Source organism: Chiloscyllium plagiosum, unplaced genomic scaffold, assembly GCF_037043375.1.
Source record: "Chiloscyllium plagiosum isolate Xiang-an unplaced genomic scaffold, Cpla_swu_hap1 HiC_scaffold_8, whole genome shotgun sequence".
In the NCBI taxonomy this organism is placed as follows: domain Eukaryota; kingdom Metazoa; phylum Chordata; class Chondrichthyes; order Orectolobiformes; family Hemiscylliidae; genus Chiloscyllium; species Chiloscyllium plagiosum.
Window position 1 is genome coordinate 77,091,851 of NW_028270146.1, and position 22,562 is coordinate 77,114,412.

At 40.1% G+C, this 22,562-nt stretch overlaps 1 protein-coding gene across 4 annotated transcripts in view; it reads right to left on the reverse strand.

Annotated features, from left to right (window-relative positions):
* Window positions 1-227: 227 nt before the first annotated feature.
* LOC122554008 (rho GTPase-activating protein 11A-like) overlaps window positions 228-22,562 on the reverse strand; it is a 49,051-nt gene continuing 26,716 nt past the window's right edge. For all 4 annotated transcript variants that reach the window (XM_087990017.1, XM_087990018.1, XM_087990019.1 and 1 more), the window contains exons 8-13: window positions 22,318-22,414; window positions 16,400-16,497; window positions 14,521-14,647; window positions 12,375-12,480; window positions 9,079-9,226; window positions 228-3,217 (exon numbers count right to left, since the gene is read on the reverse strand). In XM_087990017.1, the coding sequence (XP_087846143.1) occupies window positions 1,491-3,217; window positions 9,079-9,226; window positions 12,375-12,480; window positions 14,521-14,647; window positions 16,400-16,497; window positions 22,318-22,414 (2,303 nt within the window). In that variant the 3' untranslated portion in view covers window positions 228-1,490. The remainder of the gene's footprint in view (window positions 3,218-9,078; window positions 9,227-12,374; window positions 12,481-14,520; window positions 14,648-16,399; window positions 16,498-22,317; window positions 22,415-22,562) is intronic.

Consider the following 22,562-nt stretch of genomic DNA (forward strand, 5'->3'; position numbering starts at 1 on the left):
TTTTCTACCCCACTTCCCCTCTGAAAAATTCTACATTAAGCGTGGTTCACACTTGTATTATCAACCCGACACCATTCCAAGTTCTGAATGAGCATTTTTTTAAAAAAATGAAAACTGTATCTGCCTGAAATTGCTCATGATGGTTTAAAGAGAGGTGCAACTTCGAGGTCAGATCAAACTGGTTTGGAATGACCCAAATTGATAGTATATACAAATCATAATCTCTGTAAGGTGCCAGGACTAATTTAATTACATCAAATAGAAATAATATCACATTAAGACAACTCAGGCACTGGAATCACTACAAAAAGGAACAAGACAAAACTCACAACATAGTAGAGGAGAACATCAGGCAAGTCCATGATTCAAATGAGAAATAAAACCAGAGTCTGTAAATTACTGCGTTTTGTTAAACCGCATACAAATTGTTACAAATTGATAAATCTCAATTATTGATTCATTTGGGAGGTTCCAACCCGATTTCCATTCTTCTGACAGTTACACCCTTTTCGATTTATTCTTACTCGAAGTCTTCAGTGAGCTTTTGATCTGTTTCTTCCATCATTCCACTTGATTGTACTGCAAACCTGTGCTTAAGTCAAGAGCAATGTTTTTAAACAAGTGCACTACAAATAGAAGAATTTTTTTATTTCAATTCTGCTCACTTGAGTTAAATGCTGTAAACATAGACATGAGTATTGTGAACAATTTCTTACAGTTTATGTTTATGCTCAGATCAACTGACAATAATTTCATTGGAAAAGCTGCAATATTAAGTCAAATTCAACAGGATTGCTGTAAAAAGCTGAGATAGACTATTTACATCTATATTTCATAATAAAAGTAGAGAGAGTACAGCTAAAACATTCCTATTAATTTTAAAATATAAAACTACAGTACAACATACTGTATAAAACCGTAAAACAACTAAAGGTGTTTAATGGGAATTTCTGATAGAGGATGTGATTTCCAATGTACAGTGAGAAATCTTGTTAAATAGAATCAACACAATAAAATTAGCCTGCATCGTCAACCTGCTCTAAACACGGACACCCATGGGAAGCAGGTGAAATTTTACATTGATTACTTTAAAATCTTTACATTTAAATGCCAAAGAGAAGTTTAATTCTTCCATCTTCAATTCTTCACTCAGTTTAATGATAATGAACACAATGGACTTACTCAGCAGTGAGTTGAAACAAAAATTACCTAATACCACTCAAAGCAAAGAGCAGGACACAGCTTTCTACACAGTTGATCTACACTACAGCAAAGCACACAAATACATATTAATAAAAATGCATAGGTACAAAAATTGTTCTTATGCGTTTGAGAATAGTTACTTAATTTTTAAAAATCAAATTCCAGCATTTCAAGTAATTATAACCTGAATATCAAAGTTGAAGCCAGCTTTAAAGAGCTCAACTTGTGCAATTGGATGCATCAAAACAGCAGCAATGTGGAATGATAACAGATTAATTATAACATATTTATAGGTCGATAGGTTTGGTTGTGAGTTTTCCTGATGATATTGGACACTTTGGTGAACCTCTGTAACGATGTCTTTCCTTTTCTGAAACTTTATGCAACATGGAATTACAGATAGATTTCTCTGGAGTTACACAAGACATATTCTCAATAACTACACTACGCTTTGGCAGTACACCTTCAACTTGATGCATTCTTGACATGTTTCCATTAGTCAAATCTCCAAAAACTGACTGGTTAATACTCCGATCAAAAGAATTCTTCTGCTGATTAGCTGAGCGATTTTGTTTAAAAACTACAGAATATTGTGTTTGTCTTGCTGCTTTGGTTTTGCAAAATCCTTCAACAGACAAATTATTTTGACGCACATCACTTTGTTTACTTTGCTTAACATTTGCATTTTGCACAAATGAAGATGAATTTGAATTAAACGGCAGAACACTTTCATGACTTACTGATTTAACTAATGGAGAGCCAACTGTAGTTTTACATGATCGGGTCCTAGTCACTATTGATTTGTCATTTCCATACAATAATGAATTCATCCTCCTAATAGAGTGTCGAACAGGAGTACGTTTGAATAATAAAGGTGGTTGAACAGTTTTGCATTTTGGAGTCTGGTCATTTAATGAAAGACTATTGAACCACTGAATATGTTCAATCACTTTGCGATGACCACATTCAGAGGTCTTCAGAACTTGTTCTGAAACTTTCCTCAAAGGGGCATCCAAAGTAAGCCTCTTTGAAGGGAATTCCAAAGCTGGAGTTCCATCTGTAGACAGTAAATTGCTACCACTTTTAGTCAAAGTAGGTTCTAATTCGTTAGGCAAGCGCAAAGACTGGTGCAATTCAGAGGGATGATTACTATCAACTAATGCGTCTGTAGAATGTGGCACAGTTAAGCTTTCTGCAGAAATACCATTTTCAACTTGTTCTTTCAACACTTCATAATTCAATGGCATCTTATCAGGAGATGACTGTCCTGTAAATGAAAATACTGCACTAGATTTAAATAGCGGTTGGGTTTCGTTTAGACGACTGTGATCACCCAGAGAAGGAAAACACGTGCTTTTCTCTTTTAGGACTGCAGTTTCACACGTGTCTTGCTGATCTAAAATATTAATGCAGTTTAGATTACTGCTCGTGCTAAATGTCATGTTCATATCAGTTGAGCTGGAATCTATTTTGAGATTTTGAAGTTTTATTTCAGAAACAGGTTTGGCTGGCAATTCAGGACATGAACATTTTGAATCTGATGCATCTTCATATGTACTATCAGGCTTCTGAGGGACAGCCACAGTTTCAGTCTGTTGGAGAAGCAAGTCATTGTTACATAGGTTTTCCACAGTGGAAGGTTTATGGTCTTCAGCAAATGAACCTTGGTCACTTCCAGATTCAGAAAATGCCCTTTCAATTTTCAATACCGTTTCTCCAGTCACGATGTTTGCATCTTCACTTTCAGAAGTTCTGCTCTTTCGGCTGTCACTTTTGTGAACTGCGCACTGGTTCCGGAAATCTCCTGGTATGGTGGGTGGTTTCCCAATGACTAGTGCAGGTTCTGATTGAGAAGTTCTGGAATTTAGGTAACACTCTAATGGGGCTCCCGCATCAGGATGGCTACAAATTACTTGGGACCCAGTGGGACTGGCACCATTCCAAGACATTCGATGGATATCTTTATTGCACGGAGTGAGAAGATTTTCTTCGGATTTACTTTTGCACTTTAAGTCTGAAAAGAAACACAAAACAATTATTGAATGGAATGTTAAATTAGATGCTCCAGCCTAAGGTGAAATGTTGAACGAAAAGCAAAACAAAAATCATAATGCAGAAGATGTAGCTCAACTATTTACTAGTCAGGTACGATTAGCTATTTTTAAATGGCCTATCATACTGAATTTGGAGGAGCTGGTGATGGACGGGTCGGTGGTCGGTGGTGGGGGGGACAAAGTTAAAAATCACAACACCAGGTTATCGTCCAACAGGCTTATTTGGAATACAAATAAAACGGTTGGACTATAAACTGGTATTGTGTGATTTTTAACTTTATCATATTGGAAGCATGGCGTCATACTCAGCAATTTTTTTAAATTGTTTCTACCTTTCTAAGTTAACGAATGATTGCACTCCAAAAACTGGTGATGACAACTAAGCTAATTATGAAAGCAGAAGGACCCTGTTTTACTGATACATGTAACTGCTGAAAAAACATTGACTTTTCCAAAAAACAAGGATATCCCCTTCTCAGTGGTATGAATCTCAAGAGGGTGGACAGCTTACTTAAGCTGACGAGGTGCATCCTAGCGAGTCCAGTAAAAACAAGTCTCTGTTTTGCATTTCCTTGTGTACAACCACCCACCATCCATTAAAAAGCATGACAACTTCAGCCAAAGTTAAAAATCACACAACACCAGGTTACAGTCCAACAGGTTTAATTGGAAGCACACTAGCTTTCGGAGCGTCGCTCCTTCATCAGCTGATAGTGGAGGACTCAATCTTAACACACAGAATTTATAGCAAAAATTTAGTGTGATGTAACTGAAATTATACATTGAAAAATTGATTGTCTGTTAAGTCTTTCATCTGTTTGAATACAATGATAGCTTCACTTCTTTCATGTGTAAATCACAAAACCTTTTTTTAAAAGCGTTGCATTCTTAGGTTAGCTGTTAACAATGGTGATAGCTAGACAATATGTTGAAGGTATTAGCCCCCTGTGTTCTCTGTCTATGCCATGATGTTTAGATTGATTCTAATCTAAAAATTGAAATAACGGAGTTCTACATGAATGCATGCAGTTTTTGAACAAAGTACAACATAACCCTGAAAGTACAAATTCACCCTACAAAATATATGTGGGCATGTGTGTCTTTGTCTGTCTGTGTGTGTCTGTCTGGGTTGGGGGTTGTGAGTGTGACAAAGTGTATGTGTCCAACACCGGCATCTCCAAATCATGACAACTTCAGTCAAGTACCACATCTAAAACTCAGAACAGTTACATTCAATATTTTCACCAAAATGCAAGATAAATATTGAGAAAGGCATTTTCTTTTAATTTTGATTTTATGTATTGACATGCTGGGAACAGGGATTTGAGGAATGCTGTAACACATGGAAAACCTGGAAATCTGGGTTTTAACTTGAAAGTGTTCTCCTTCTAAATTCAACAGGGTCTCTATACAGTCTGAAAGGAACGCTATCCATTCATGCCGAGAATATCCAGGAAGTCCCAATACCAGACAAGGGGGCAAGGACACAATCTGATAGGAAGAAAACATGGCTGAGAAGAAGAAAGAGGAAAAAAAATTAAAAAAAAAAAGAAAATTGGGATGAGGCACTCCTAGTCTTCTTAACTTGCTGGGAGATATTTGTTGTCTCCCAAGAATGTCCTCATCTCCTGTAGCTACCAGGTTTAGCAAGGACAGGGAATAAACCTGCAAAGCAGGTTAACTGAGAGGTAAACATTATTAGCACACTTAAAATACCAACTTACGCTCTGGGAGCTCATTGGACACATTTCCTTCTTAAGTTTCAGTAATAACTGAAAATGAGCTAGCTATTTGGACACAAAATTGGCTCGAAGATAGGAGACATAGGGTGGTGGTGGTGGTGGAGGGCTGCTTTCTGGTCTAGAGGCCTGTGACCAACGGTGTACTGCAAGAATCGGTGCTGGTTCCACTGCTTTTTGTGATTAACATTAATTATTTGGATGCGAATTTAGGAGATATTGTTAGTCAGTTTGCAGTTAACACCAAAATTGGTGCAGTAGTGGACAGAGAAGAAGGTTACCAGAGAGTACAATGGGACCTTGTTCAGATGGGCCAAGGAGTGGCAGATGGAGTTTAAATTTAGAGAAATGAGAGGTGCTGCATTTTGGTTAAGACAAATGAGGGCAAAATTTATATACTAACGCTAAGATCCTGGGGTATGTTGCCAAACAAAGAGACCTTCGGGTAGAGGTTCACAGTTCCTTGAAAGTGGAATCGCAGGTAGACAGTAGTGGAGGAGGAGTTTGCCTTTATGGGTCAGTACAGTGAGCATAGGAACTGAAAGAATAGCGGATGCTGTAAATCAGAAACAAAAACAGAAGTTGCTGGAAAAACTCAGCTGGCTTGGCAGCATCTGTGAAAATAAATCAAAGTTAACATTTTAGGTCCAGTGACCCTGCCTCAGCTGTTCTGGGAAGGGTAAACAGACCATAAATGTTAATTTTGATTTCTCTTTACAGATGCTGAAAGACCTGCTGAGCCTTTCTAGCAATTTTTGTTTTTGCATTGAGTATAGGAGCTGGGAGGTCACACTGCGGCTGTACAGGACATTGGTGAGGCCATTTTTAAAATATTGCATTCAATTCTGGTCTTCCTGCTATAGAAAAGATGCTGCGAAACTTAAAAGGGCTCAGAAAAGATTTAGAAGGATGTTATCAAGGTTGGAGGGTTTGAGCTATATATAGGAAGAGCTGAATAGGCTGGGGCTATTTTCCCTGGATTATATGAGTTCCCTACACATAAAATCCTCCTTGTCACAACCTTGAACTGTACTTTTCCCTAATGTCACTGAGCAAAGAGTAATAGGGTACAAATATGAAAAATTGTGGACAATGTTATGCTCCAAGCCTATACCTATTGAGTACAGGATTAAAACTCCCCAAACTCATCTTACTAAAGATTCCTGTGAAAGAGACCACTACCTAATTGTCTGGGTTGAATTAGAATCCATCTTAATAGCAAAACAACAGCAGCATTTGTTGCTTCAAGTAATATTACAGCACTCAGAGTTGATACTGGGTAAAGATTTCAGCGTCAAACCCCCTTTACTTCATTGCCCATCAGTTAACATAGATGTGAATGGACTGAGAAATAGCCGCCACAGCCATTTCCGCCCCCATGGTGAGCATCACTTCCATTGATGACATCACTCCTGAACCCATAACCACACCCACTCCAATGGCAGTCTCCACCTCCACTCCCAGTTCCAGCTCCACCTCAGGTCCTGGTTCCCTGCCCTGCTCTGTTTTTATTATTCTCTCTGACCTCCCCCTTACTGAGGATGAATGTTCAGTCCTCAGCAAAGGCTTCTACACTCCCGGATTAATGAGTTGGACAAGCACATTGAATATTTCTTCCGCTGCCTCCACATTCACTTTTTTTGATCAAGATTCCCGCCCACCCACGGCGGACCCCTTCTCCCACCTCCAACACATCCCTGGACTCCTTGTGCTGGCCTGTTACCCACCCTTGAACCTTCATTTCTAACTGCTGCTGTGACATAGACTACCTCAACCTGTCCACCCCCATCACCCGCTCCAACCTCCTGCCCTCACAACGTGCAGCCCTCCCCTCTAACCCCAAGATTACCATTAAACCAGCGGGCTGGGGGGGGGGGGGTTGCAATGGTAGTTTGGCACACTGACCTCTACACCGCTGAAGTCAGGTGCCACCTCGCAGACACCTCCTCCTACTGCCCTGTCACCTCCCATCGCCAAATCTTCATCTCCTAGACCATCCACAACCTAATCACTTCTGGGGACCTCCCATTCAAAGCCTCCAACCTCATAGTCCAAGAACCCTGCACTGGCCGATTCTACCTCCTAACGAAGATTCACAAACCTGACTTCCCTGGTTGACCCATTGTCTGAGCCTGCTTCCGTCCCACTGAACTCAGCTCTGCATACCTTGACACCATTCTGTCCCCGTAGTGCAGGAACTCCTCATCTCCATTTGGGACACCATCCACTCCCTTCACCTCCTCCAAGACTATCGGTTCCCCGGCTCCCTACAACTCATCTTCACCATGGACACTCAGTCCCTGTACACATCTATCTGCCACCACGAATGCCTCCAACCCCTCCGTTTCTTCCTTTCACACCATTCCAACCAGTACCCTTCCATCAACACCCTCATCCGCCCGGTCAAACTGGTCTTCACCCCTTAACAACTTTTCCTGCTAATCCTCCCACTTCCTCCAAACCAATGGGCACCCGCATACTCCCATGAGGAGGCTGAACAGTTCATCAACTTCACCAACACCTTTCACCCAGACCTCAAATTCACCTGGACCATTTCAGACATCCCGCTCCTCTTCCTGGGCCTCTCCATCTCCATCTGCGGCGACCGACTAACCACTGACATTTACTATAAACCTAGAGACTTCCACAGCTACTTGGGCTACACCTCCTCCTATTCTGCCTCCTGTAAAAAAACTCTTATTCCTAATTCGTCTGCTGCATCTGTTCCCAGGACGACCAATTCCACCATAGAAAATCCCAGATGGCCTCTTTCTTCCAAGACCATAATTTCCCCTCTCATATGGTCAATGATGCCCTCCAGCGCATTTCCTTCATTTTCCACACCTTAGTCCTTGAACCCCACTCCTCTCAACGCAATAAGGACAGAACAACCCCCCCACCCCCACTCCTCATCTTCCACCCTACCAAACTCTGTATACATCGCATCAACATCCACCACCTACAAACAGACCTCACCACTAGGGATATATTTCCCACCCACACCTACCAGCATTTCGGAGAAGCTATTCCGTCCACGACTCCCTTGTCAGATCCACGCCTCCCCACTCCCTCATCCCACTCCCAGCACCTTCCCCAGCCACCACAAGTGCAATGTGCGCCCACACCTTCGTCCAAGACGCCAAAGGATCCTTCCACATCACACAGAAATTCACCTGTACTTCTACAGATGAATACAGTCATCTCCTGTATCTGTTGCACCCGCATCCTCCACATCAGAAAGACAGGACGCCAACTTTCGGATCATTTCAGAGAACATCTCTGGGACACCTGCACCAACCAACCCCAACACCCTGTGGCTGAACAGTTTAACTCCACCTCCCAATCCATCAAGGACATGCAGATCCTGGGCCTCCTCCATCGCCAAACACTAACCACCTGACACCTGGAGGAAGAACGCCTCATCCTCTGCCTTGGGACCCTGCGGAGATTAGTGTGGACTTCACCAGCTTCCTCATTTCCTCTCCCTCCACCTCATTCCAGTCACAAGCTTCCAACTCGGCACCGCCCTCTTGACTTGTCCGGCTTTCGCATCTAGCCACTCCACCCTGTAACCTTCTCCACCACATTCATCTATCTATTGCATTCCCAGCCCATACCCCTACCATTTATCTCTCAGGCCCCCGGCCCACAAGCCTCATTCCTGATGAAGGACTTACGCCTGAAATGTCAAGTCTCCTGCTCCTCTAATGCTGCCTGACCTGCTGTACTTTTCCAGCACCACTCTCTCAACTCTGAAGTCAGTATCTGCAGTCCTCACTTTCTCCTCCCTGAGAAATACCCTATTACTACACTGAATTCTGAATAAAGGCTGAAAATTTTGTATCTCTCTTTTGGCAATGAAAAAGGTCCAACTCAAAGAGCAATGCATTTTGAGTAATAATAGAATTATAAACTGAATAATAGAACTAGGATTTTATACAATAAGGAAAGCACTTATAGCATCATTTATTTACAATGTCATATTATGAATTTTGGACTTAACCTGTAACTTTCCTAATGCATACCATGTTAGGTAAGTGGGATACATGATGAAATAAATAGGAAACTTGATCAGCATTTACCTCTTGTATCTCTGTGTTTTACGACTGGGGTCGATGGGAGATCTTCTGCTGAGAACCATCTGTAGTCATGAACATCACACTGATTTGCAAGACGCCAACCAATATTTTCTGATCCATTTGGAGCTGGGCCTCTGGAGGATAAAGTATTCTGTGCAAAATTAAAATACTCATAAGTTTAATTTGAAACAATCCAATGAATATAAAAAAAAGTTAAGTATACTGTTTATAAGTACCATAGAAATGGAACAGTCTGGGATAAAAACACAAATTCTATGCAAGGTTAAATGCATACTTTGGCCCAGATTCTGCAACCATAACAAAAGAACCTAACAATGCTTAAACACATTATGGAGTAAACTGCGTTCATACAAGTGCACTTAAGCACTGAAATATGGGTACAGTCAGAGATGTTCCACAGTAACAGTACTCACCAAAAGACTTGGCATTAAAGTGAATGCATTGCACATCTTTCAAGTAGTTTCTAATTCGTTACCCACTAAAGAAATCATTAAATTTTATTCATTCCTAGATGGACCCACCGAAATATTTGATTATAGTATCATGAGTAATTACTTCCAAATAATCATTACCTGGACCTGAAGATTGAAATAATGTAAATTCTCATCCTTTCAGAAGTTAAGGAATGAAGATTTTATTTTTTCACTTTGCTACTAAACTCTTAGATTTTCAATCTCATTTACCTAGCCCAATCTGTTTTCTGTTCATGATTTAAACCTCATGGATACTTTCTGATATAGATTCTGCAAACCTAAGAGAAGTATTAGTTTAAGAGACTCACTGTTTCTTTCTCTGTTTGTAGACACCAGAAATCCACTGGAGCACCACACAGTAGATGAGATGCTGGATTAGAGCAAGCAGCTCATCGAGTCAGTCATAGAGATGTACAGCACAGAAACAGACCCCTCGGTTCAACTCATCCGTGCGGACAAGATATCCCAACCTAATCTAGTCCCATTTGCTAGCACCCGGCCCATATCCCTCAAAACCCTTCAGAATCATATAACCATCCAGATGCCTTTTAAATGTTGCAATTGTACCAGCCTCCACCACTTTCTCTGGCAGCTCATTCTACACACGCACCACCCTGTGTGTAAAAAGGTTGGCCCTTAGGTCTCCTTTATATCTTTCCCCTCTCACCCTAAACCTATGCCCTCCAGTTCTGGACTCCCCACCCTATGGAAAAGAATTTGTCTATTTATCCTATCAATGCCCTTCATGATTTTATAGACCTCTGTAAGGTCACCCTTCAGCTTCCGACACTCCAGGGAAAACAGCTCAAAAACCCACCAAATTGAGGGCAGCAGTCATTAAGGTGAATGGTAAGAATTATTACTTCACAGCTAGCTGTAAAATCTGGGCTTATATGTACAAGGCTGATCCTTTGCTACATAAATGTTTTGTGTTCTCTAACATAAAAAGAAACAGATTTATAACCTACCAACGTAGAAATGTGGTGATTGCTTTGTCAGCACTGAATATTGGCATTAATAAAAGAAAAGCAGCAAATACAAAATGACACTTCAAAAATGAAAGATACAAGGGCCTTTAGCATTTTATTGAATCATGGAGATATGCGGCACAGAAACAAACCCTTCTGTCCAACCCGTCCACGCCAACCAGATATCCTAAATTAATCTAGTCCCATTTGTCAGCACTTGGCCCATATCCTTCTACACCTTTCTTATTCATATACCCTCCAGATGCCTTTTAAAATATTGGAATTGTACCAGCCTCCATCACTTCCTCTGGCAGCTCATTCCATGCACACACTACCCATTGCATGAAAAGGTTGTCCCTTCGGTTCCTTTTAAATCTTACCCCGTTCACCCTAAACATATGCCCTCTACTTCTGGACTCCTCCACCCCAGGGAAAGTACTTTGTCTAATTTCCTTATCCATGCCCCTTGTGACTTTATAAACCTCTATAAGGTCACCCTTCAGCCTCATACTCTCCAGGGGATACAGCCCCAGCCTATTCAGCCTCTCTCTACAGCTCAAACCTTCCAATATTCCTGTAAATCTTTTCTGAACCCTTTCAAATTTCACATAGGAGGGAGGCCAGAACTGCACATCATTCTAAAAGTGTCCTAACTAACGTTCTGTATAGCCACAACATGACCTCCCAACTCCTGTACTCAATGCCTTGTCCAATAAAGGAAAGCATGCTAAACGTCTTCTTCACTAACTTGTCTACCTGAAACTCCACTCTCAAGGAACTATGAACCTGCACTCCAAGGTCTCTTTCTTCAGCAAACACCCCAGGAACTTACAATTAAGTGTATAAGTCCTGATTTATCTTTCCAAAATGCAGCACCTTGCATTTATCTAAATTAAACTCCATCTGCCACTCCTCGGCCCATTGGCCCATCTGATCAAGATCCCATAGCACTGTGAGGTAACTTTCTTCAGTGTCCACTACACCTCCAATTTTGGTGTCATCTGCAAACTTACTGATAATACTTCCTATGCTCACATCAAAATCATTTAGAAAATTACGAAAAGCAGTGGACACAGCACCGATCCTTGTGGGACACGGTGGGTTTCTTTTGCAGAACAGAAAATTTTGAACTTTAACATGTGTCAAAACCTCCTTCAACTTCTGCTCATGCTACGTCTTCACACTAAGTTGTTAATTTTAATGCATCAAAAATTTGATTCCACTGTACAGTCTAGTCTTTTTACATAAAATTTGCTTTAATGTGCACAATTTGAACAATGTATCCTGTTTACTTCTAGCTATTAAAATTATGTGCTTAATCTTTACTAAGTCCCACCAAGGGGAGAAAAGACCCACATTTATTGTATAGAGTACATTTTCCCCAAACAAAAACTAATTATCAAAACAGTTTGGCAACAACAGTTCCCCACTTCTGGGAACCATTAATCTTTTAGCTCCATATAAAGAAAAGCTATTCATTTGTCCTTCAAATGCCCATTATACATCACTATTAACCTTTGAACTTCCAAACCTGATGCCTAGAAGTGTAACTTAATTAGATTATTACCAATTAAATCAAGAGTCCCAGATATAACAATTTCAAATGAGCAATCTGTTTTCTTAAAGGAGGACAATTTCAATACTAAAGCAAACCATTACACAAAGAACATTTGGAAGGGAGAGGATCACAAATTAGATTTTTCATTTAATAAGTTAATTCTCAATATTTTTTCCAATAATATATCGAACATAGATGACACATGAAACATTTGAATTAAACAGATACAAAATCAGACCAATCGGACAACTTTAAATGGTTAGAAAAGTATAAACTTACTGAGTCTTTGTTTTTTCCAAGGCTAAATCTTAAACGCAAGGACTTGCGGACCATTCTTTTTCGACTAAGCTTGGGAGAAAAGCAACTAGCTTTTCCAGATTCCATTCTACAAAATAAGTTGATTGTTTACTTACTTATAATCAATCTATTCCAGTCTTTTATTGTCAATAGTTGTCTCATGTCTCACTTTTCCCCTCCTCTCAAAGCTGCAAACTATTTCCTACAGTCAGCACCCTGTAACTTGTATGTAGGAAGGATCATACTCAAACTGGATCCTTTCTTCACATCATGTTCACCCATGCACAATTCAATTAGAATCTACTGGTTAGCACTCAGGACTAAAAACTCTAGGGTGACTTTTATCTCCTCTTTTCAGTCCAAGGAAACCAGCACACATTTCACTGACGAGCTGAAATGGGTACAGAAATTTTGTAACTTTATGGTAATATGCCTAAGATACATACTCAGTCGCTTAAGATTTCATTATGGAAAAGTAATCTTTGAATACACCAAGGAAGAAAACTAAAATCCTTCAAGGTGCAAACACTAATGTACATTAATCACAGGTGCCACTAGATGCAGCATTACTAATTAAATAAAGAAAATGCTGCCATCTCAAAAAAGGTCCAATTGGAGTAGTGAGAAACTTGACACTATTTTGTGATTCAAGACAATTCCCAAGCTACAATCAAAACAAGCAGCATAAAAAGCATCATTTATATCACTTAGGTAAACATAAGGGATCTATTAATAATTGTACTCACAGTGGTTTTAATGCTAAAATAATGTCCCAAGCCATTTTGCAGATAGGCAAAATCACCAAACTGCCAACAAACAGTGAATTTTAAACCTATCAAAGAGATAGATTTTGAGGAAGTTTTTCCTTCAATGTGCATTTAGACATTAGAGGCTTGGACATTCAATACAGATTACAAGGACAAAGTCTTTTAGACAAACAGAACTTAATGCGGGAAATGAAAAGTACAACAGATCTCTGAACAAGTTCGAGCACACAGACCTTAAGAGATGGGCAGCCAGAAAGCAGCCCTTCTAGTGAGCAAGTGTGGAGGTGATGATAGCAAAGAAAGAGACATGGAAAAAGGTAGTGTGTAAACTTGAACGTGGAGTGCGTGGCTGGCAAATGCTGTGAAAACTTGGCCCTGGGTCAATAAGACATCAAGACCGTAAATGGTCAAATGCAATCTGACTCAGTGGCCAGGGAATTCATGGGATGTTTGTCATTGGCTTAGTTAGGAATCGACCACATTGTTGTGGGTCTGGAATCGCATGTCCACCAGAGTCTGTAAGGATACCAGATTTCCTTCTGAAAATACATGAGTGCATCAGATGGGCTTATAATGAAAATCAACAACGGTTACATGGTTGCTATCAGGCCAACATCTTATTCTTGTTTTTTTAAAAACTTGGATGCAAATTTCAGCATGCCTAGACCATTAACCTGGGGTTTCTGAATTATTAGCTAGGGACATTCCCACCACACCATTCTCTTCTCTCTAAACATAAAAAATTCTAATTGAGAGAGCTAACAAAATAGAGCCACATTGAATAAAATTCTACATATTAATACATAAAGATGGACTCATAGTATTATAAGTAGGCTTGATTTAGCATAAATCACTAAGTTGCAGACTCAAATCTTGTGCAATTACATTTCTTCTGTAACTTACTACCCTAAATGGATCTTTCTTTTGCCCATTTTTAATGCGAAAGTGAAAATGCCGGTACAGAGTATACAATCTTTAATTAGCGGATAGAAAGTCAGAGATGCAGATATACAGTTGTTCGAGCAGAACCTTCTATAAGGGTAACGAGTGAATGGTTATGTTGAAAAAATGTTTGTAAAATTAATTATGTGCATATATCTCTATTGCTTGCAAATGCATGTGTCAAACACAAAGCTACAGGATTTTCGCACTATGTATCGTTTCCTTACATTTCAAAATTATGTTCTTATGCATTCAAGGAATAAACCAGTCATGCGTTGGTCAGTTTTTTTAAACTAAACTGCACTGGTAGGTAAAAATCATATTCGTGGTTACTTGTTAAATAAAATATGTTTAAAAATAGCTATTAATAATTCACAAAACACATAAGTTAACAAGGCAAATACAAGAATTTAAGTTACCTCTCCACTTTGTTTTCTAGCCGTTTACTTTTCCGTCGATTTATTGATGTAGTTGACTGAAGCATAACACTTCCAGCAGAGAGAGACAGAGGACCTTGTAATGACTCTAGAGACACTGGAGGACTACCTTCAAACAAATAATGTATTGTGTAATTAACAAAGCAAATAAATAAAACAATCACAAATTCATTCTAACTAAATCTGCCATCTCTTCAGAAATTTTGGAAGAAGTCTTTAAAAAATCACTTCAAGTGGATAAAGACCAAAGTAAAATTCTGGGTACAATGACTAGATACAGAATATAAAAATTAACACAATGTTTAAACAATCTCTGATACCAGCAATTCCATAATTTAGCCATTAGCTCTAGTCAGAAATCACGAAGCTAAATGAATCTATAAATTAATCTGTGTCAGAATATCATACAATCCAACGTCTTCTGCTTACACAAGTACTAACTTTAATTATCAATACTATATCTATGAGTGTCTGCGATTTCTCAATTCACAGTCTTTTTGGAGTGGAGATGAGAATGAAATATGGAGGTATTCAGGTAGTAACTTCAAAATCCATGGCGCAGACATGGAAATTCAAACTCTCATTTAAAGTAGGCATGTTTAGATTGCTAAGAAAGGGTGTGTTAAAATGTACAAATTACATATTCCAATAAATAGTTTCTTCACTACATGAGGACATGGTAGTTCGGTGGCCAGCCATGCTGCCTCACAGCACCAGGGACCCAGGTTCAATTCCAGCCTCGGACAACTGTCTGTGTGGAGTTTGCACATTCTCCCAGTGTCTACGCGGGTTTCCTCCGGGTGCTCCAGTTTCCTCCCATAGTTCAAAGATGTGCAGGTTAGATGAATTGGCCATGCTAAATTGCCCATAGTGGTCAGGGATGTGTGGTTTATTTGCATTAGTCAGGGGAAATGTCGATTAATAGGCTTGGGGAATGGGTCTGGGTGGGATACTTTTCAGAGGGTTGGTGTGGACTTGTTGGGCCAAATGGCCTGTTTCCACACTGTAGAGATTCTATGACAATTTTCCACATATTAAACATGGCCCAACTGTAGATGCCAGATAAACTCAAGTTCACAACCAATATAAAAGTACTCCGGTTTTTCCTTTATCGATAAAAGATCTATATTAAACTTTAAGCTGCAAAAAAAACACAACTCCTCATTCGTGATATTTAAAATTTGTAAATTTCCAAACTCAAGACTTGTTTTTAATAAGTTACAATGGGTGTTGACAGAATGTTGATTGGTAGCAGTGAAAGCACTATGAAAATGGATATAAAAATACAAACTGCTGGGTGTGCCCAGCAGGTTTCTCAGCATTTATAGGGACAGAAACAGACTTAGTATGTCAAGTTGTGACCTTCCATCAGAATTGGTCTCTCCTAGCAAATGTTGCCAAACCTGCTGACTATTTCCAGCATTTTCTGTTTTTCAGTATCCTCAGTGCATTCCTTTGGGAAAACATGGGGCTTGTCTCAAATTAATGCCACAATTCAACAAGTTCAAATTAGATCTGTAAAGATAGTTTGAGAAGTAATCTTTCCTAATGGTATCAAGATCATTTCTACCTGTATATGGAAATTGATAACATGAAGAAGAATAATTTGTAATTTTATAGCAGCTTGAATGCAATGAGCGAAAGACAAAGAAAAAGACTAAAGGCAGTACTGGACAACATAAATTATGGGTGCTCAAACTGCCAGAATTCATATTCAACTATACCCTGCAAATAGTGTTGAAAAATATACTATGTTCATATTGCTGCATTTTCTCCTAAAAAGTAAGGTCTTACATCAGAACACCAGAGGATAAGTGCAGAAGCAAACTTTCTATAAAGGAATTGAAGGTCTTATTCATACCATCATCCTTCTTGATGTCATCTGACGATGGTGTAGAATTCTGACTGAGAAAACTGCTTGGCAACAGTTCCAAAGCTATATTATGTCTTATCGAACGCCTGTGAGGAATAACATTTTTTTCCGTTTACGTGCATTTTAGAAAGCATCGAACTGTCAACAGCAAAACAAAATATCCCTGGTGACCTTAACCAGAAGTTAATAAAATGATAAAAGTGCTAGTATGACAAGGTACTTGCAAAGCTGTTTTCCCTATCCTACATATTTGAATTAGATACACTCTAATTTTGAGAAGTTCTGCATTTCTTCTGGGTTGGGGAGTGTGCTGCTTCAGGGGAGACATGCCTGTTCAAATTTAATTGCTGCTTGATTAGGCAGACTAGAAAAACCTTCATATGTGCAGTCACTAGAAATTTGTATTCAAACAGATGTACTGTTGCACAAGATCTAGATTCAAATTGTGCTAAATGATATTAGTAATTTTCTAAATAAATTTAACAAGATTCCTTGGACAGCGCCTTCAAAACCACAATCGCTACTAATCTAGAAGACAAAGGCAACAGAAACATTGTAATATAACCACCTACAAGTTCTCCTCCAAGTCACTTACTTTTTTGACTTGGAAACATACTGTCAATCCTTCAGTGTCGCTAGGTCAAATCTCTACATGTTAGTGTTGTAGAGATACCTACAGCAAATAAACTGCAGCAGGTCAATAAGGATGCAGGGCAACTAAGGATGGACAATAAATGTAAGATCAGCTAGTGACAATTGTACCCAATGAACGAATTTTAAAGAGGCAACAAATTTGGGATAGTTTGAGGTGCTCTGTATTGGTCACTACAATATAGAATTGACATACATATTTAGCTTAAAAGGAGCCATTGTTCAAATTACAGGTTTATCAGGAGAGTTAAGCAAAGTTGAAAGAGGAGATAAATAGGCACTCAAAACTAATCTTAAAGTAGATGGAGGCGATCTTTGTCAGCAGGATCTTCACTCCTGGCATTTGATTCTCCAATTGTAGTTTGTTAATATCATTATTATTTTTGAGATACACACAGTAGTCTAAGTAATGAGTCCTAAATTAAAGAAACAAATTGGTTCTTCTTACAGCTTCCAATATTTGAGTATTTTACTTAATATTTTGACAAAGCCCTAATTCTTACAGGAATAAAATACATAAGGTGGAATCTTACAGTCTATAAGGCACGTTAATTGGATGATGTGGTGGCAACCCAGAAATCCATTGCCTTCTCACCGCTGACAATAAACACCTTCCTATTGGTCCATTGTCAATTTATGCTTTTAAGGTTTTTATTAATTTCCTTCATGTATACGGATATTGCTGGGTAGGCCAGCATTTATTTAGGTCAGAGTTCTTTATTTTTACATCAGCAGTTGGAGTGGGAGGAATGACAGCGAGGACCAGGAAGTTAAATTTTAAAAGACATAAAAAGGTTACCTTGTGTATAGGTAGAGCGAACACGGGACTGCTGGGTGTGTGTGGCTTTATATTTCGTTGATTGCTTTACCCGGAACACTCCTCAGGTAGTATATCCCATTTGTCCTCCTCCTCCTCTAACCAAAAAGTGTTCTGTGTGCCAGATTGGTAAGGTGACTAGTTTCTTTATTTTTTTCAGTAGTCGCAGTGTGAATTTAGAATAGTGAGAATGGAGGTTAGGGCAGTTGAATGTTCCTCCTGCAGAATCTGGGAGGTTAGTGTTACCAGTAGTTACCCTGCTGACTGCATCTGCTGGAAGTGCATCCAAATCCAGCTCCTCGAAAACAGAGTTAGGGAACTGGAGCTGGATGAACTCCGGATCATTCAGTCGGTGGAGTGGGATATTGAGAGGTGTTACAGGGAGGTGGTCACACCTCAGGCAAAAGAAGAAGGTAGACGGGTTACCATCAGGGGACTGTAAGGGAACCGGCAGGCAGCGCAGGGATCCCCTGTGGCCGTTCCCTTCAACAAGTATGCCGTTTTGGATACTGTTGCGGGGTCGACCTATTAGGGGTAAGCAATGAGACAGGTCTCTAGCTCAGAATCTGTCCCTGTTGCTCAGAAGGGAAGAGGGAAGAGGAGCAGAACATTGGTCATTGGGGATTCCATAGATACGGGGGACAGATAGGAGGTTCTGTGGGAATGAGAGAGACTCCTGGTTGATGTGTTGCCTCTCAGATGCCAGGGTTTGAGAGGCCTCTGATCGCGTTTTCGGGATCCTTGAGAGAGAGGGGCAGCAGCCCCAAGTTGTGGTCTACAAAGGTAGGAAAAGAGATGGGGATTTAAGGCAGAAATTCAGGAAGCTAGGGTGGAAGCTTGGAGCTAGAACAAACCAAGTTATCATCTCTGGCTTGTTGCCCATGCTAGCAAGGCGAGGAATAGGGAGAGAGGGGTTGTATACGTGGCTACAAGGATGGAGCAGGAGGGAGGATTTTGGATTCCTGGATAATTGGGGCTCTTTCTGGGGTAGGTGGGACCTCTACAAACAGGATGGTCTTCACCTGAACCAGAGGGGTACCAATATCTGGAGAGAGAATTTGCTAATGCCCTTTGGGTGGGTTTAAACTAATTCAGCAGAGGGATGGGAACCAAAATTGTCGTACGAGTATACGAGAGGGTGAGAGTAGCGAAGTCAGAACTAAGATTTCAAGATCGCACGTGGCACCGGCAAGTAAGAAGTCAGTTTGAAGTGTGCATCCAGAATAAGGTGGGTGCACTTGCAGCATGAGTTGGTACCTGGGATTTCGATGTTGTAGCCATTTCAGAGACATGGGTAGAGCAGGGAGAGAAATGGTTATTGCAGGTTCAGGGATTTAGATATTTCAGTAAGAACAGAGAAAAGAGGGGACGTTGTTGCACTGTTAGTTAAGGACAGACAGTATTACGGTTGCAGAAAGGATGTTTGAGGACTCGTCTACTGAGGTAGTATGGGTTGAGATTAGAAACAGGAAAGGAGAGGTTACCCAGTTGGGAATTTTCTATCGGCCTCCAAACAGTTCCAGAGATGGAGAGGATATGATAGCAAAGATGATTCTGGATAGGAGCGAGAGCGACAGGGTAGTTGTAATGGGGGACTTGAAATTTTCAAATATTGACTGAGAATACTATAGTTCAAATACTTTAAATGGATCAGTTTTGTCCAGTGCGTGCAGGGGTGCTTCCTAACACAGTATGTAGACAGGCCAACAAGGGGCAAGGCCACATTAGATTTTGTACTGGGCAATGAACCCAGCCAGGTGTTAGTTTTGGAGGTAGGTGAGCACGTTTGGTGATAGTGACCACAATTCGCTTACGCTTACTTTAATGATTGAAAGGGACAGGTATATACCGCAGGGCAAGTGTTATAGCTGGGGGAAAGGCAATTACGATCTGATACGATTAGGCAAAATTTAGGATATATAGGAGGAGGAAGGAAACTGCAGGGGATAGGCACAATTGAAATGTGGAGCTTATTCAAGTAGCAGCCACTACGAGTCCTTGATAAGTTAGCCAGGAAAGGACTAAAGAAAGACTAAGAGGAGCCAGAGGGGGACATGAAAAGTCACTGGCGGATAGGATCAAGGAAAATCCTAAGGCTTTCTATGGACATATCAGGAATAAAAGAATGACTAGATAAGATTAGGGCCAATCATGCATTGTAGTGGGAGATTATGCTTGGAGTCAGAGGAGTTAGGGATGGAATTGTGGTGCATAAGGAGAGATTAGCAATTCTGGAAAATGTAAAAATAGCTAAGTCACCTGGGCCGGATAAGATTTATCCTAGGATGCTATGGGAAGCCAGGGAGGAAATTACCGAGCCTTTGGCTTTGATCTTTATGTCGTCATTGTCTACAGAAATAGTGCCAGAAAACTGGAGGATAGCAAATGTTGTTCCCTTGTTCAAGAAGGGGAGTAGAAACAAGCCTGGGAATTATAGATCTGTGAACCTTACTTCAGTTGTGGGTAAAGTGTTGGGAAAGGTTATAAGAGAAAGGATTTATCATTTATAATAGGAAAAAGTTTTGAGAAGGGTAGGTTGTGCCTCACAAACCTTATTGAGCTTTTTGAGAAGGTGACCAAACAGGTGGATGAGGGTAAAGTGGTTGATGTGGTGTATATGGATTTCAGTAAGGAGTCTGATAAGGTTCCGCATGATAGACTATTGCGGTGGTTGATGGGAAATATTCATCCTGGAGTTCAGTTAGTAGTGGTGTACCGTAAGATCTGTTTTGGGGCTACTACTGTTTGTCATTTTTATAAATGACCTGGATGAGGGCATAGATGGGTTAGTAAATTTGCAGATGACTTTAAGGTCAGTAGAGTTGGGGATAGTGACAAAGGATGTTGCAGCTTACAGAGAGACATAGATAAGCTGCAGAGCTGGGCTGAGAAGTGGAAAAGTGTGAGGTGATTCACTTTGGAAGGAGCAACAGGAATGCAGAGTACTGGGCTAATGGTAAGATTCTTGGTAGTGCAGATGAACAGAGATATCTGTGTCCAGGTACATAGATCCTTGAAAGTTGCCACCTAGGTTGATAGGGTTGTTAAGAAGGCATATGGTGTGTTAGCTTTTATTGGTAGAGGGATTTAGTTTCGGAACCAAGAGATCATGCTGCAGCTGTACAAAACTCTGGTATGGCCACATTTGGAGTATTGCATACAGTTCTGGTCAGCGCATTATAAAGAAGGATGTGGAAGCTTTGGAAAGGGTTCAGAGAACATTTACTAGGATGTTGCCTGGTATGGAGGGTAGGTCTAATGAGAAAAGGCTGAGGTACTTGAGGCTGTTTCATTAGAAAGGAGGTTGAGAGGTGACTTAACTGAGACATAAGATAATCAGAGGGTTAGATCGGTAGGACACCGAGAGCCTTTTTCCTCGGATGGTGATGGCTAGCACAAGGGGATATAGCTTTAAATTGAGGGGTGATAGATTTAGAACAGATATCAGATGTAGTTTCTTTACTCAAATAGTTGGGGCGTGGAATGCACTGCCTGCAACAGTAGTAGACTCGCTAACTTTAAGGACATTTAAATGGTCATTGGATAGGCATATGGACGAGAATGGAATAGTATATGTTAGATGGGCTTCAGATTGATTCCACAGATCGAAGCAACATTGAGGGCCGAAGGGCCTGTACTGCACTGTAATGTTCTATGTTTTTACCCATCTCTAATTGCCCACAGGGTACTTAAGGATCAACTATGCGGCTCTAGGTTTAAAGTCACATCCAGGATAGACCAGGTAAGGATGTCACGTTTCCTTGTCTAAAAAGACATTAGTGAACCAGAATTTTTTTTAAAACACAATCTGCTTTGTTGGGATTCAAACCCACATCACCAGAACATCAGCCAGGGGTTTTGGATTACATGTGTACTGAATTTACCAATATAGCCACTGCTTCCCCAATCAATGATCAATTTAATGGCATATTCCAACCTCTGCTGCAATTAATTTAGATTCAGAAGGACAAGAGAGTCAACTCTACTGATAAACCAGTGTGGGCAGATTGTCTGTTGGAGGATCCATCAATCTACATTAATGCATGTATGATTAGAATTGAACGAGTGCTTGAGAGCCACCTCATGCCCTTGTTTCTGAAACACTGCCTTCCTAAGCCAAGAAATCGTTTGGATCTCAGAACATAAGGTATCCTCCGAGCATAGTCTCATGATGGTGCAGCCAAGCCCAAAATCTGTAAGCAACTTATTTCCGTGTAACTTAGTCTGGGTGGGATTTAGATTTCCAACAATCTGGTTTTCGAGAAAGTCCTGGCACTTACCACCAAACTACATGATTGGAGGAATCTACGATGGACTTTGAAAACCCAGCTTGGTGATGTCATCACCTTTTCAGCAAACAAGGTACTTGTTAAAATTGAAATACCCTGGTCCTAGACTCAGAACCACCTTAGCAAGTATAGTGAATAGGAAAACATACCGCTTTTTGTTTGAAAACCCAAGGCTTTGTGAAGAATCTGCTAGTATTTTCCGTTTCCATGTCGGAGTCGTCATTATTGGAGTTCCTGAAGATGTTGCTAATAAATTTTTTTAAATGATATTGATTATTACATAATGTTACTTATTATGTAAACACAAATATAAAATGTTGTATATGGGAAATCGTTGGGAGATTAAACCAAAGCACATTCTATTTAATATAACTAATCAGTCTTGCCTTAATTG